The sequence below is a fragment of the Oncorhynchus mykiss genome, chromosome 20 (assembly GCF_057628025.1).
Source record: "Oncorhynchus mykiss isolate SJ-2025 chromosome 20, ASM5762802v1, whole genome shotgun sequence".
Lineage (NCBI taxonomy): Eukaryota > Metazoa > Chordata > Actinopteri > Salmoniformes > Salmonidae > Oncorhynchus > Oncorhynchus mykiss.
In genome coordinates this window covers 17,514,046-17,530,770 of record NC_143041.1, presented here as the reverse complement: position 1 = coordinate 17,530,770, position 16,725 = coordinate 17,514,046, and the positions used below count along the sequence as shown (strand labels likewise).

The 16,725-nt window shown below is 41.2% G+C and overlaps 2 protein-coding genes across 3 annotated transcripts; one reads left to right on the top strand and one right to left on the bottom strand.

Moving 5' to 3' along the window:
• Window positions 1–1,103: 1,103 nt before the first annotated feature.
• Window positions 1,104–3,892, bottom strand: LOC110498994 (5-hydroxytryptamine receptor 7-like). The gene is made up of 2 exons (XM_021575769.3): window positions 3,073–3,892; window positions 1,104–2,710 (listed from the first exon to the last, which is right to left on the bottom strand). Exons 1-2 carry the CDS (start codon window positions 3,552–3,554, stop codon window positions 1,954–1,956), a joined length of 1,239 nt encoding a protein of 412 aa, XP_021431444.1. The 5' UTR covers window positions 3,555–3,892; the 3' UTR covers window positions 1,104–1,953.
• A 1,560-nt stretch (window positions 3,893–5,452) lies between these two features.
• LOC110498993 (pantothenate kinase 1) lies at window positions 5,453–16,725 on the top strand. Of its 2 annotated transcripts, none has more exons than XM_021575768.3 (7): window positions 5,453–6,206; window positions 9,123–9,475; window positions 9,794–10,053; window positions 10,567–10,743; window positions 10,859–10,982; window positions 13,172–13,297; window positions 13,696–16,725. In XM_021575768.3, the coding sequence occupies exons 1-7, from the start codon at window positions 5,906–5,908 to the stop codon at window positions 13,753–13,755; spliced, it is 1,401 nt and encodes a 466-aa protein (XP_021431443.3). In that variant the 5' UTR covers window positions 5,453–5,905; the 3' UTR covers window positions 13,756–16,725. The 2 variants fall into 2 exon arrangements, with proteins under 2 accessions (XP_021431443.3, XP_036811728.1); XM_036955833.2 differs by lacking the exon at window positions 5,453–6,206 and adding an exon at window positions 6,993–7,231.

The window sequence follows — 16,725 nt, the reverse complement described above, 5'->3', positions numbered from 1 at the left end:
TAACCCCAGTGTTAGTGTTAATAACCAGAGTTATTGTTTTACACTGTGGATAGGAAACCAGTACCATCAAAACCACAACTATCATTATCATATTTCCCAGCATGCTATGCAGGTACTTTTTTTTGTGTTTTTGCATGTACATTGATTGATTGATTAATCTTATGCTATACAAGATAAATAACATACATGTTTCTAAACTAATCCAATCAATTAGTTTGATTTATTGCACTCATTAGTGAAATGGTTGTTCCAGTCTACATGGTTTAGGTAGTCTCCTTTTAAACATTTTTTTTTTTATAGCTCCTAACCCCAACCTGGTCTAAGACCAAACACAAGCATTTTGCTACACCCACAATAACATTTGATAAACATGTGTATGTGACCAATGAAATTTGATTTGATTGAACTCTTTTGTATTATTCTGTATCTGAGGCACACATTTGGTATGATAGGTTGCATTCCATATGTTATGTATTCATTTGTGGATGTCCATCACCCAGTTCATATTATGTGTTACAAATTACAATTCGTATTATATGTTGCGAATTTGAAAAATGTACCAGATGTTACAAATTTGAAAAATGTATGATATGAATTCTAGCTAGATGGCTAACGTTAACTAGGCTAGGGGTTAGGGTTAAGGTTTAGGAGTTAGGTTAAAGGGTTAAAGTTAGTGTTAGGGTTAGCTGAAGGGTTAGCAAACATGCTATGTTGTTGCAAAGTTGTTTAGGTTTCCTGATATTCATGTTTTACGCCCACTCATCCCGTGTTATAAACCCACATTAACTAACCATCTGTCTTATGTAACCATATCAAACGTAACATATCATACTAAACGGCGTGTCTCAGATTTACATACAGAATAATCCGAAATGCTCTGAGACCAGGTTGCTAACCCTGGTAGTCATTCTGAATGCAGGTTGAGGGTAAATAGAAATTCCAACTGTTGAATATACTAACTGGCTGAATTTAAAAAAGGAATTATACATCCCTTTGCCAGTCAGCATAATGGGACTTGCAGGCCTGATGTGGCCTGTAATTTGTAAAGCAATTGTTAGCGAGTTAGGATTTGTTGGCAAATTAAAGCCTTATGATATATGTCATCTATTGTCATAAAGTTAAATTTTTTATTATAACAGGTCTTTAAAAGGAAAGAATTCAACAACCATGTCTTTGTCACTAACAAATATAGTCATGGGTGGTAACGCTACAATTCAATTGAAAAGAAAAGGCACCATGGGAAATATGCAAATGTAGCTTTTACACCAAATAGTGTTAAAACAACACCCAAAATCACTGTAACAGTGGCACGTGAAATGCAATGTTAATATTTTATAATATGAATTGTTACATTAACACTCAAAATGTAACACTACAATCAGAGTACTTTTTACACTCTGTAGAGTGGGACTATATGTTATCTAAGGTAGTGTTAAAATGAACTCTTTAAGTGAAATGAATGTACTGTGTATAACCTGACAAGATGTGGATCTAATGTTCTTGTGTGTGCCAGGTATTAACAATAATGTCAGTTATTCTATACACATGCATGTAGCCTTCTCTACTCATGAACTGAATAGGATTCCTCAGTCTAGAGTAGTGTTTTTCAACCCCTGGTCTGTGGACCTGTGGACCACAGATGGTTGTCTGCTCCAATTTAGTCATATGTCAAGCCCAAGTTTTCATTTAAACCAGGGGTGTCAAACTCATTTTGCACCTCATTTTTGTAATTTTGATGGTCCCTGACTGTTAGGCTTTCGTTTTGATGATTGTTAACAAGATGGACAGAGTGAAGAGACTGTAAAAATGTAAGTCCATTATCACTACATTGAGTTTTTTTTTTTTTACTCAAACCACCCACAGGCCGCAGTCGAATGTTTGACACCCTGATCTAAACCATAGTTTGCCGGTCCTTGTGTAGCAAAGTGTTAGAGAAGTTTAAGAAACACTGTTCTAGATCTCCAGATCCGGTCTCTCAGCCAGTTTGATGGCCTCGTGCATGCAGGCGGCGGAGAGTTTGCGGTTAATGTTCCTGTACCTGCAGAGCAAGATGTTACGGTAGGTGGTCCTCAGGTCCCTGTTGAAGAAGGCATAGATGAATGGGTTGATGAGGGAGTTGGCGTAGCCCAGCCAGAGGAGAAACCTTTCCACCCAGAGGGGAACGCAGCTACATTCTACCCCACAGATGAAGGGCCTGGCCGTGGACATCAGGAAGAAGGGCAGCCAGCAGACAGAGAAGGCCCCCACAACGATCCCCAACGTAGCGGCCGCCTTCTGCTCCCGCTTGAAGATGGAGATGTTTTTCCTGTCGTTTTTAAGCAGACGAGAGAAACTGGCACACTCCTCCACCTCCTTCTGGAGCTTAAAGGCCGCGGCCACGCAGTCAACACTGTTACGCTCGTCCTCCGCCTTGGGAAAGCCTTGGATGGTGTGCTTGGCGGCGCTCACCTTGGCTGCTCGGTAGATGCGGTAGTACATCATCAACATCACCGACATGGGGATGTAGAATGCAACGGCGGTGGAATAGATGGTGTAGCCCACGTCTTGGGTGATCAGACACACCTTGTCATCGTTGACGTTCTGGGCCCAGCCGAACAACGGGGGCAGGGTGATGGAAGCAGACAGCAGCCACACAGACAGAACTACTTTCGCCATGCATCTCCCACTCTGTCGCACAGGGTAGGTCAAGGGTTTAGTTATGCCTAGGTACCTGTGACAGCAAAGAGATTAGTTAAAAATATTGTGAAGTCTCTGATGAAAGTAATGTGATTGAAATATAGCACACAGAGGATAGTATAGATCATGAGGTGTCCAACTGTCTTCCTGGAGAGCTGCTGTGTGCAGGCTTTCGCTACAGCCCTGCTTACATACATATGAAAATCCATTCTTAATTATTCATCAATGGTAGAATAAAAAATGTAAGCAAGTACTTTGGTGTTAATTGCTGTTGACATATATTTTTTATAAATTAGACTAACCTGCATAGATAATGGTTTTGGGGGGAAAAAACAAGAACATTTGCAATAATTAAAGATTTGTTGGTTTATCATTAATGAAGGCATCTTGACTCACCTGTCTATGCTTATTACACACAGGGTCATGATCGAAGCAGTGCAACACATCACGTCCATGGCAATGAAAACGTTGCAGAACACCTGTCCGAAGATCCACTGCCCCCCGATGAGGTCCGTGATGCTGACAAAGGGCATCACCGCCACCGCTATGGACAGGTCTGCCACCGCCAGAGAGACAATTAGATAATTGGAAGGCTGTTTCAGCTTCTTCACAAAGCACACGGATATCACCACAAGTAAGTTCCCGCAAATAGTGAACAAAGTGAGCACAGTGAGAACTCCTCCGATAAGCACCTTCTCCACATTCCCGTGGCTAAGAATCTGCTCCCCGCAGCTGGTGTCATTTTCCGTGAAGCTCAGAGTTGGCAAAATTGCGATGGTTGTTTGGGGCGCTCTCAGCAAACGCAGATCCATCCCCGCTGTAGTCATGCTGGTCCTGGCAAATTCCTTCATCAGGTCTTTGGTCAAATATGATCTCATAAAATGAATACTATTTCATTGGAACCATTCTTTTAATGCCTATTAATCCGTTATTAATAATGCATTGGGTATCCATCAAATCACAATGATAATTTCCTCCCAACTAAATTGATACCTTTGTCTTTTCCACAACTTCCAAATTACCAGTCCCGGTAGGCCAGTTATCCATCCACCGGCGCCAAATCAGCAGGTTAATGGGATAGAGTAGATTAATAGGATAAACAGACTCCCGTTAACAAGCTTGGTTTGTAATACATTGTTAAATGTAATGCGATTCATTGGTCACCATCACGCGAGTGGCTACCGCAGCAAAGAACTCACTGAGAAAATGTTTTATTGGCGAAAGGGAATATACCGGGATGACGTCAGAAGAACCCGCGTAGATGTAGCCTAGTCTGGTTGGACATTATTCAGTCAAAATAAAGTATATTCATAGGCCTATCACAGAATTTCATGCTTTTTTTTATTTTTACGGAGCAACACATATACCAAGTGTGTGTGTGTGTGTGTGTGTGTGTGAGAGAGAGAGAGTACAGAAGCTGGGGGGGAGGGGGGGGGGGGGGGGGGGGTATTGATACACTTTGAAACACATCATTTGGCGCCATCCTGTGGCTTTATTCTAGGTATACGTAACAATATCATTCTTTCCCCACATAGATGTATATAGGGCATATTATAGCCTAATCTATTTTAATGGCAAGGGGAAATTTGGGTAGGCTAAATCTATAAATGTAGTCCTAATCAAATGTAGGATAGCTATTTTTTCTATTTAAGTTTTTGAAAAATATACTGGACACACCTTTTGTTCTAGCAGTACTCGGTTCTTATTAGGCCTTGTAGGTAGGATACAACACAGCCAATAATTGTAATGAGGCTTTGTACATCGTTCTTAAGTAGACCTAGAGTATAACAATGTAGCATAATTAGCCCAATTCTTGATAGGCTGCACTACAAGAATAATTACACAGTAATACACTGTAAATTTAGCCTAGTCAGTTCATCAAATCAAAATGTATTGGCTGGGTACACAGATTTGCAGATGTTATCGCAGGTGCAGGGAAATGCTTGCGTTTCTAGCTCCAACAGGGCAGTAGGCCTAATACCTAATACCTAGCAATAATTAAAAAAACAACAACACACACATAATCCCCCCCCCCCCCCCCCCACACACTCACACACAAAAAAAGTTGTAATTAAGAAAGATCAGAATGAGCAATGTCAGAGACCATGTGTAACAATATAACAGTAACTGATTTGGGCAAGGGAGACAGCATTAAGAGTCGTTTTAGAAATGTAATAAACCAACCTGGTCTCAGAGGATTTCGTATTATTCTGTACAAAAATCTGAGACACAATTTAGAAATTAAATATGTTATGTTTCGCATGATATGTGCTAATTTGTGGATGTCCATCAATGAGATGTTACAAATTACAATTCGTTTTATATGTTATGAATTTGCAAAACGTACAGATTTGTGAAACCTATAATGGATTACAAATTTGCAAAACGTATGATATTTAACATTTTTGTAACATTGCATGTTACAAAAACAAGCGAGGTGGCTAACGTTAGCTAGGCTAGGGGTCCGGGTTAAGGTTAAGTTTAGGAGTTGGTTAAAGGGTAAGGTTAGCTAAAAGGGTTAAGGTGAGGGTTCGGGAAAGGTTTAGTTGAAAAAAAAAGTAGTTTGCAGAGTAGCTGAAAAGTAGTAATAGTTGAAAAGTTACTAATTAGCTAAATTATGCTAAAGTTGCCCATGATGACATTTGAACTCTCAACCTCTGGGTTGCTAGACGTTGGTGTTATATGGCCACTGATCCACCGTAAAATGATGTTACTATACCAAATGTAATATATCATACGAAAAGTAGTATCTACGTACAGAATTTACGTACAGAATAATACAAAATGCTCCGAGACCAGGCTGATGAAACAGCCTGTACAATGACATAGGCTGCCGGCTATCTTTACTCGGAAAGCTGCGGCAAGAGGAGCATGATAAAGCAATGTAATAATAATACCCACAGGGGAAATTGGGGGTTGTAAGAAACAGCCTGTATACAATGACGTAGGCTGCTGGCTGTTTTAATTCTGAAGCTGCCGCAAGAGGAGCATGATGAAGCAAGATGACCGACAGTGACCCATAGATTGTATAAAGACAGTGACCTTAGTCAAACGTTCTAGCAGTTGTTGTCCCATTATCCACATCGACCAAACATCTTCTTTTTTTTTATCGCCGTAATAGATCTTTACCAAATAGCCTGACATTCTTTTGAAGAAACATCGCCGAGGAAAGCGGACAGATTTCGCCTTTCGGAGACTGCCCGCTAGTGCTTTCCCTGCGCAAAAAAAAATGGATAATGGCAAAGCATCGGATCAGAAAAGAACAGATGCTTGCCAAGAGAATGGTTTGACAAATGGATTCATGCCTACACAAACTGACAACGGGAGCTGCAATGTTTTAGGTTCAAACGGAACCAGTAGCAGTGGTAGTGGCGGGTGTAGTAGTAGTAGTAGTAGTTTTAGTGGTGGTTGTAGCCATAATGGAATTGAAAATGTCCACCATCTTCAGGAGGATGCCCATAATAATGGGTCGCCTCCAAAGCGGTGCAGACTCAGGAGAAGAATGGATTCTGGCAAAAAGAACCGACCGCGTAAGTAGGACACAATGTGAATCGTTTCCACACTGTTTCAGCATCGATGATGTCAATCATCTCGGCTGTCTAAAATCTAAGATGAAAATTATACGACATTGAAACTACACATTCGGTCAAATTCTGCCCTACACAATTTCAAAGCAACCTCTCAGGAATGAAAGGGAGGGGGGTTCGGCCTAAGTATTGATTGCACATAGCTCTGGGTGTCCAAAGTGACAGTCGCCTAGATTTCCTATGGTGCCATATCTAGTCTATTTGGATGACACAATGAACCAGTTAAGACATTATGCTGCAGGATAGAATATCGCTTTATCGCGTTGCGAGGCTTTTCCAAGAATGTAAATAAGGAAGCCTATCCGCCCAATTCTCCCATTGATACGACTTCTGTAATGAATAATGGGCCTGTACTCCTATGTGGAGAAATGTTTTGTTTTCCTGTATCCTCAAAGTACATTCCATAAGCTATTTATGTCTATGAGAAATGCAGAATTTAGCAAGCAATAAGAATCAAGCACCATATTCTGTATTATTTCTACATGTTTTAATCATACTATGCAATAATAATTTGTATTTTACACGAATGTAACCCTCCTGGTAATAGAGCTTTAGCCTCTCTTTCTCTCGTCCCCTTTGTTATTGTGAGATCTTTGATGTTGTCCGTCGAGCCATTTTTCATTGGTCGTTCCAAAGTCAGGAGGTGTGCTGAAATCGCTGCTGATATGAGAGCCACATAATGTCGACCAATCAGCCGCCAGTACTTGTCTAAGGAAGTTGGCTGAAGAAACTGACAGAGCAGCCAGCTCCATGAATAGCACAGATCTTTCTTTGTCTCCAATATAACACTGTAAAACAAATGTGTCACTATGTCAGGAAAATGTAGTCCGCCTTATTGCTGTGTTGACATCATGCCACAATTCATTAGGACTGAGTGATACTACTTATCAGTCTTGGTATGAAGTGTATTTGACCATAAGCAACTTGACCTGAGGATCACAATTAAGTTTGTTGTTTAAGAAAAACAGGTACGAGTTTTTACTCTATTTTAAATGGATGAAATATACTTATTTGCTTACTTTCATTTATTTGTTTATTTACATCTGCTACCTTGGCAGAATCAAATCTAAGCAAACAAACAGCAATTTTACAAATGTTACACTTTGGCGCCAGGAACTATTTGGCTGGTGTAGTTAGAAGCGGTCTTTATCTGTCTTCAATGCCTGCAACCCAGCCATTTGTCCAAGACGTTGCTACAACACTGCTGGCTTGTTTGCATTCCTCTGGGAACTGTGGAAAGAAGTCTTGAATCCAAAAATACCACTTCTATTATATAATTGAATGGAAGGGATTGTGGACAATTGCAGCAAGTTGCTAAAATGCACTTGGCATGAAGACAAATACAACATTTTTACCTTCCAGTATGCTCAATTGAATAAGCATCATATGCTTTGTTGATGTCTCTTATTGGTAGTTCCCACTTGGATGCAACAAACTGAATCCCAATTTTTATGACAATTTTTTTATTGAACCTTTATTTAACTAAGCAAGTCAGTTAAAAACAAATTCTTATTTACAATGACGGCCTACCCCGGCCAAACCCGGGCGACATTGGGCCAATTGTGCTCCGCCCTATGGGACTCCCAATCACGGCCGGTTGGGATAGAGCCTGGAATCAAACCAGGGTGTCTGTAGTGAGGCCTCAAGCACTGAGATGCAGTACCTTAGACCACTGCGCCATTCGGGAGCCCAAATAGAGCTAGGCTTTGCCGATCAGACTCAACTATGAAAATGTATGCCGTTAAATCATTTCCATTGACTTGAGCTTTGGTCCTTTGTTGCACATACATGTGACCACTGTGAAATTATAGTAAAAGCAATATAGCTCAGCCATTACTTGAGAATGAGTGGCAGAAATTCAAGCATTCAGTCCTCTGTAAATTTACAGTGAAACCATTGCAATGCAGGATCTGTCTGTAGCACAACTGACTGAAGACATTGAAAGCATGTGATTCCAGTCAGTGAAGATTCCAGAGTAGACACTCACACATTTGCTGAGATCAATATATTTATGTTATGTCAAGTTCCTCTACTAGAAATTGATTGTCCAACCCAGATTACATCACCAGTGCACCTCTGATATATTGGATCGACCATATATCAGAGGTGTAATGGTGTTGTAATCTGGGTATCATTGCAAGCCAGAACCAAATCAACAATTACATCTCAAATTTGACTATTTTAAGCACCTCAAGCATGTCTTTTGGTTACTGCTTTTCTGTAGCTTCACACATAGTTGAATGTAACCAGGCTGATTTGTGGAATGAGCAATAAGGGACTATACACCCCTCTGTCAAATGAAGTGCTATTGAACCAGTTTGCCTGCCGATGTATTGACTACATATTCATTGTACTGTACACTCAAGAGTTAATTGAGAGTTAGGCAGGATATCCAGGCAATCTTCTCTCCATGCTGGGGTTTCCATGGCAACAAAGCCCTCATCTTTTGTTGCAGAGCAAACACACTGCTGTGAATTTAAGACGACCCTCTTCCTCTCCCTTCCTTCCTCTCTCCAAAAAAAGAGAGAAACATGTCACAATGATCTACTAATATGAAGACATGATGTGTGCATAATATGCCATGATGCTTTCGTCTTCAGTGAAATCAAGTTAGAAAATGCAACAGGTTTGAGTAAGTTTCAGTTTGCACAGTTCATTGGTAGACTTATATGGAGCAATAGCTTAGTTGTGACATAGACAGAATACTAGAGCCCTCTGTTTTGAGAGTATGCATTTCTCCATAGAGGATTTTGCACAATTCCAAAAGAGCTAAACAGCGCTTTTCTACAGGCAATGGTGACCAAGCTTTTCCTGAATCTACCAACTAATCTCTCAAAACAAATTTTGTTTCTGTTCCAGCCTTCCCCTGGTTTGGGATGGACATCGGCGGCACCCTGGTGAAGCTGGTTTACTTTGAGCCTAAGGACATCACGGCGGAGGAGGAGCAGGAGGAGGTGGAGAGCCTGAAGAGCATCCGCCACTACCTGACCTCCAATGTGGCCTACGGCGACACAGGCATCCGCGATGTCCACCTAGAGCTGAAAAACCTGACCATGTGCGGCCGGAAGGGCAACCTGCACTTCATCCGCTTCCCCACCCAAGACATGCTGGGCTTCATCCAGATGGGCAGAGACAAGAACTTCTCCAGCCTGCACACCACACTCTGTGCCACCGGCGGAGGGGCGTACAAGTTTGAGGACGACTTTAGGACGGTGCGTGGTGGTTGCTAGAACGATTGGGTATTGTCGGCCAGGGAGAATGACTGAAAGTGACAGGCGATGTGAATTCATGTCTTATTGCATGTTATTACATGTCATTAGTCAGTTAACTATATTGTGGCGTGATCATTACAGGCAACATGGTTTCTTATGTGATTAGATGGGAGTAGGTGTTGATGGTTTAGGCTTGCCTGGTTGAGGTGTGTTATAGACAGTTCATGCTCTTGGAGGAGTTACCTTTGCATATCAAAACCACTCCAGTTTCTCTTTCTGTCCTATAGTCTTATAGATCTTCTGCTTTCCATCTCCCAGATCGCCAACCTAGAGCTACAGAAGCTAGATGAACTGGACTGCCTTATCCATGGTCTTCTCTATGTGGACTCAGTGGGGTTCAATGGCCATCCAAAGTGCTACTTTTTCGAGAACCCCTCTGATCCCGAGAGTGAGAACTGTGTCAAGAGAGCATGTTGCCTTGACAACCCCTTCCCCATGTTGTTGGTAAACATTGGCTCAGGGGTCAGCATCCTGGCAGTCTATTCGAAGGACAACTACAAACGGGTCACAGGCACCAGGTAAATAAATGTAATCTGTTGCTGTTTTAGTGTAGGCAAACAGAGGTAATCCTGTGTCACTCCACATAATGATAGCTGTATTTATTTGATCTGTCATTGGTAACACAGTTCTGTCATTGCTCGCGTTCATCTGTATTCAAAGTATTCTTGTTTTGAGTCTAGATAATAGTTACCGCGGTAACTAGTTAATAACTTCTTAGTCAAATACAACTTTCCCACTGGGCAAAAACTGGTGTTTCCATGTAATCTCAACAAAGAAAACATGTAATGTGATGAAAGAAAGCAATCAACGTAAGGTAATTTTGTATTTTTTTTAACCAAATTTATAACCTAAATCCAATGACATGGTGATGTTTTTTCTTGAATTCACATCACTGTTGACAACTCAATCAAATGTAAACCAAAACTAGATGTTGAAATGATGTCTGTGCCCAGTGGGTTGTTTCCTGCAAGCTAAACAGTGGTACAACCCATAGAGTAGTAGGTCACATTAATTGCCTGTCCCCCCCACAGTTTGGGAGGTGGTACTTTCCTAGGCCTGTGCTGCTTGCTGACTGGCTGCGAGACTTTCGAGGAGGCCCTGGAAATGGCAGCGAAGGGGGACAGCAGCAACGTGGACAAACTGGTGAAGGACATCTACGGAGGAGACTATGAACGCTTCGGCCTCCAGGGGTCTGCAGTTGCATCTAGGTGAGCTCTAAGTTAGCTGATACATGATACGTGTTGTAACCTCAAGACTTCCAGTAACAGTATGCTTTGAAAACGGAGTATTATGGAAACTAACCCCGTGAATAATTCATTGCAGTTTTGGTCATATGATGAGCAAGGAGAAGCGTGTCAGCATCAGTAAGGAGGACCTAGCCCGAGCCACTCTCGTCACCATCACCAACAACATTGGTTCTATTGCTCGTATGTGTGCGGTGAATGAGGTACAAAGTAGATGTATTTACTTCTGTTTCAGTGGAAGTCTTACTTCAATGAGTAATTCTAACCGTGTTAGTTTCGTCAACAATAACTCTGACAAAAAATACTTGTCGACAACCTATTTTTCCTGACTAAAACTGTGACGATAATGAAACGAGATGCCCTGAAAACCCCCCCCCCGATAACTATTACAAATTACTTTTCAATTTAGTCTACGGAAATATGACAAGATGAGAATTCCACATGAAACGAATGAACATTTAATTTGACACGAAGCATACATGCATGCAGATTATTTCATGCAATCCTCTCATTGGCAGGATTAACAATTTTCAGTTGCACGGTCTGAGCTGATCTGCCCGGCTGTCCCACACAGCTCCCAGGTGGTCACTTCAATCACTCATTAGTCTTTTCAACTGATGAGAAGCCAGGACACTTGACTTGTAACTAACCTCAACTAGAAACAACAATGTTTACACTCTCTTGTACTTTCATGTAGGCTGTTTTTGCTTTGATCACAACAGAAGCTCTATTTTCCCATGTGTGCTGTTATTCACTCGCTTGTGTTGCTGCTCTCACGCCGCGGTCTGCAAATGCGAGTTGAGGTAGCTTGTTCCTTATGGGAAAAACAAATGCTATTTGTTGGATATTAGGAGTGAAGTAATACTTCCAGCATTTTCATATTTTCCTCTTTTCAAGGAAACCACTGTTATCCCCCCCCCCCCCCCCCCCCCCCCCCATGACGATTATGATGGGGAGAAAATCAGAGCTCTAAATTGTTTAACCTGTAGCCAAGGCTTAATAGCCTACGTGGTTAATTATGGCTGTTATTGTTTACAATCTGCCACAATATCAATGTAGCCAGCTACGGTTTACATGGGGATAGTAGGTCTAGTTGGAAAAGCCTAAATATTAATTATTTAATAGTCTAGTTTTAGTCGACTGATAATAACTAAAACCGACGTAGGATGAAATGACTACAACGTGACTAAGACTAAAATGTATTTCAAGACTAAAACTCAATTTAAAATAGCTGCCAAAATGAACACTTATTCAAACAGTGAGAATATACCACACTGTGGTTGTGACTGTAACGTACGGGGTCAACTTTCTCAAAGTGATTTTTCTTTCACCATAAAGCAAAGGAGTGAAGTGGATTTGGCAGCCAGTGTGATGGATGATGGGAATGGACTCTGTGTGCTTTCAGCTTCTTTACAGTGTTGCCTTGTGGCATGGAGATCAAGCAGCATTGTACAGGGCTATCAAAGCACATAGAACAACAACAGGAAGTCTTCTGACACAAATATCAAGTGGGCAAATGATCTGCCCCATGAGTAACCCCATTGTAGTGTTTTGAGCACGAGGTACACAAATGTACATTTGATTCAGCTTTCTAGCTACCTATGCATATAGTGTACAGTGTATCAATTGGGGGAAGTCTTAAAACCAGCCTGCAAAGTGCGGCGCTTTTTTTTTGTCGGTAGAGCTTTACTTAGAATGAGCGGACTTACTCTGTTAGCCCCGCAACTATGTCATTCACAGGAGTTGAGCTCTTCATTCTTGGCTGTTGCTCAATCTTTTTCTCCCTTGCTGCTGAGTCACTGAATCGTGAGACAGCTCCTCCCACTGCTGTAATGTCAGGTTCTCTCCCCTAGATGGCAACAATACATCCATCTATGCCACGTGTCAAACTCATTCCATTGGAGGGCCGAGTGTCTGCGGGTTTTTGCTCCTCCCTTGTTCTTGACTGATGAATTAAGGTCACTGATTGGGAACTGAAGGAACTCCCCTCACCTTGGGCTCCCGAGTGGCACAGTGGTCTAAGGCACTGTATCCCAGTGCAAGGGGCGCCACTACAGTCCCTGGTTTGAATCCAGGCTGTATCACATCCGGCCGTGATTGGGAGTCCCATAGGGCGGCGCACAATTGGCCCAGCGTCGTCTGGGTTTGGCCGGGGTAGGCCGTCATTGTAAATAAGAATTTAAAACCAGCCGACACTAAACCCTCCATGGAACGAATTTGGCTAATAGTCTGAGAGAACTGGCCTAAGGTCTTTAAACAAAAAAAATGTGTACTTTTTTTTTTTTTTACATCTTACTTTTGAAATGTCTAATTCTGTCTTGCTTTATGAAACGGTCATTCTTGCAAGCTCTAAAAATGTCTGGTTTACCAATGGTTCAATGTTGTCTTTCAGAAAATTGAAAGAGTGGTGTTTGTTGGGAATTTCCTGAGAATCAATACTGTGTCAACGAAGCTGCTTGCGTATGCCATGGACTTTTGGTCCAAAGGACAATTAAAAGCTCTCTTCTTAGAGCATGAGGTAAGTAGTTTGCAGTATATATATATATGTGTTATTTTGATTTAACTAGGCAAATGATTATTTACAATGACGGCCTACCGAGGAACAGTGGGTTAACTGCCTTGTTCAGGGGCAGAACGACAGATGTTTACCTTGTCAGCTCAGGGATTCGATCCAGCAACCTTTTAGTTACTGGCCCAACACTAGGCTACCTGCCGCCCACGTTCTGTGTTATGTGAGGGATGTTCAGCACTCTTGTTTTAGTCTAATTGTACAATAAAAAGGGTAAACAGATCATCTGCATATATTTGGATAGGTTACAATTGGGCGCTGAGCAGGAATATCAAGGTTATTGATGATAACCTGGCCGAATACCTAAACAGATAATGAATTAACCCGAGCCACTCTGTTTTTTTCAGGGTTATTTTGGGGCCGTCGGTGCCTTCCTGGAACTACTGAGGATAACAGATGACCTTTGAGACAGAGACAGACCGAGGCGAAACCCAAACTCTCACCACAAGACACTGCTACTGACTGGACGAAATGAGGAAATTACATTTGAATAATTTAACTGTTTTAAGAGGTTCTACTAATTATCCTCCTCCTCGTCTGCTGATGTTTAAGAAAATTGATTTTCAATATTATGAATGCAGGCTGGAGGAGATGAGGTTGGTGTTTTATTTGCCACTGAAAAGCAAACCTGGGTACTTATTGTTTATAAAAACCCTAACTGTATATTGAATGTGTGATTAAGCCAAACGCTACTGACCCCTGATCCTTCGTGTGTATTTGCTTTTGTTTACTTTTTTAGTGATCTGAGAACCCCCCCCCCCCCCCCCTCTTATTGGTCCCTTATTTGTTTAATTTAAATTGTATAAAGTACTTACAAGATGCAAGTAGTTACATTGATCTTTAACTTAAAGCATTAGCTTACAACTAGCTTTTGCATTTTTCTTCTAATCAATCGTCCTTTCCTAATGTTCTGTGATATGATTTGAGATATAATCAAATGTATTACCCTACTGAATGTGTGAATCGTACGCAGTTACTCTTATCAACCCATTCTGTCAACCCGTCATCTGTGGATTTGCCAATTTGTGGAATATGGACCATTAAGCAATAGCTAAATTTGACTGATAATGTTGCGGGTTGATTTTGCTTAATAATATGCAGAAAAACCTTAGAACACTTTACATAATGCATCTATTTTTATCAGTGGCAGTAGAATGACCAGTGCCCAAAATCTATATTATGTATATTCTTTCCTGTCCCATGCCTTATAATTCCATTACTGTTTTACTGAAACAGTTAACTTTGGAACCAAGCCTTCATTACTAAATTATCCTTAGAAACCTCAAAAAATAGACCCTGTCTGTGACTCCACTTTCCAGGGGAGTTGGGATATGCAGAAAAATACATTTTCAATTCACACATGCGTATTAATACACACATGCACGTGTTTGAAATAAGACAAATATAAGCAACCACCTAATTATCATTATTAAGTACATGTTCCTCAGCAAAGCCAAATCACTGACTCACTAAGCAGTGCTACGCAAAGTTTCCACCTCCATGTGAAGAGACTTTAACAATATTTACTTACTACAGTTGTTTTCATTGTCATCAAAGATGGGGACCATTTATGCCTGCCTTCCTACCTGTAATAATCAGTATGTGCTTTATGATAGTAATTTCATATTTGTTTTGGATGTACTGTGCTGAGTACTCTAGTCGAAAGGAGATTTGACTCTCCTACTGGATCTCTTGGTTACATTTCATGACATTTCATGATGGCATTTTGGTTTCAAGTGAAACTGCATAGCTGGCCTGTGAACCGCTGTGAGCTGCATACCCTTCTGCCTTCCTGTCCACTTCAGAGGGTCCCATGACCAATACACAAACAATACATCCATGCTGTATCTGAAATGGCATCCTATTCCCTATAGTGCGATACTTTGGAACAGATCACGCTTTTCCATATATAATTCACCAGTGGTGATTTTAGCATGAAAATCTTGGTGTGGAAAACTCCCCCCCCCCCCCAATTTTTTTTAGATACATGCCAGCAAAGCCACTACACAACACAACACTAAACAATACATGAATTGCCCTATAACGGCGACAAGCGGTGCCCACAAACTTTTAGGGTCTACATAAAGCTGTCCCGACAGCAGAGCTTTCTTTTCAGCACCATGGAGTGAATCCTTACCACCGCTACACCTGGCTATCAGCGGAGCCTTGTCTGGCAGCGAAACAATTCATTCAGCCTGGTTTACTGCCTTTTAAAAAAAACATAGCTGATATGACCATATCTCCCTGGCATATTGCATAGTTTATGCAGCAGCATTTAAGACATTTTTGGACTCACCTTGCTGTGCGCGGCAGTCGTATGTTGGCAAATGTTGTCATCAAAGAAAAAGATTTACAATTTTGAGTTGGATGACTGTTCAAAACGTATCTTCCCAGTCTGACTTCCCAGTTGCAATGCTTGCTGTTAGCCACTGTCACTGATTCCTTCCAAACAACTCATTGTTGAATTTGCGATTTCCAAGTTGTTGTGTAATGTTTATGTCTATGTATTAGACATTTATCTTCATTATTTCTCTTCATATGACAAGGATTAAAAAGGATTTGCCAGTTGATTTATGATGATGACTAGCTAAGATTTTGAAAGTAAGATGTTGACATGATCAGTCCAATCAAAGCTACTGTACATATAACGTGATTTGATGTCATTTTGTCTGTGGTCATTGACGTTGAGCCTTCTTGGAAGGGCACTTCTAATGTAACTCTATGGGTAGCACCCAAAGGGCTCACATTCTTGATGTCTACCCTTGCTAAAGGCTAGTGTCCCCATGAGTGACAGAACACTGAGCCAATCACGGTGCAATGCTCCTATTTTCTGCTGGCCTGCCCCATCACAGAAAGCACTGAGCTAGGCTGAAACACCTGTATTTTGGTGCTGCCTGTTTGTATGCGGCTTTATTAACTCAATTATATATTTTTTTGTTGCATTGTTTGCAAACTGATATGTGACATGTATTAATGCCAAAATAACATGGAAAACAGCCCCCCCCCCCCCCTGAATGACGGGTCGCCACTGTACATCAGCCCCACCTACCCTGAATGACGGGTCGCCACTTTTGACCAGGGCGATGATTTTGATCAATAGTAGCGCATTATATAAGGAATATGATACCATCTTGGACTCATCCCCAAACTGACTTCCCTAACATCATACGTTTATTTTTTATCTCAATTTAACCTGGTGGAGTTTTCAGCTATATTTTAGGACAGATTTTTAAATGTGCTTTATGAATTGAATAACTGCATACATGTCATGGCGAATAATATATGTAACTCTGAACCTGATTGAACTGGATTACGGAGCTGGGTCTTGCTATGAATTCAGTTTTGCTTGTCGTCATTAAAACTGTTCTCTAACCTGA

What these genes read in the sequence shown, in the direction of transcription:
- LOC110498993 (XM_021575768.3), top strand. Translation starts at nt 5,906, where the DNA reads ATGGATAATGGCAAAGCATCGGATCAGAAAAGAACAGATGCTTGCCAA. An exon ending in TGGCAAAAAGAACCGACCGC is followed by an intron (nt 6,207 to 9,122) that starts GTAAGTAGGACA and finishes TTTCTGTTCCAG; the next exon opens with CCTTCCCCTGGTTTGGGATG. An exon ending in GTATGTGTGCGGTGAATGAG is followed by an intron (nt 10,983 to 13,171) that starts GTACAAAGTAGA and finishes GTTGTCTTTCAG; the next exon opens with AAAATTGAAAGAGTGGTGTT.
- LOC110498994 (XM_021575769.3), bottom strand. Translation starts at nt 3,554, where the DNA reads ATGAGATCATATTTGACCAAAGACCTGATGAAGGAATTTGCCAGGACC. An exon ending in TGTGTAATAAGCATAGACAG is followed by an intron (nt 2,711 to 3,072) that starts GTGAGTCAAGAT and finishes TTGCTGTCACAG; the next exon opens with GTACCTAGGCATAACTAAAC.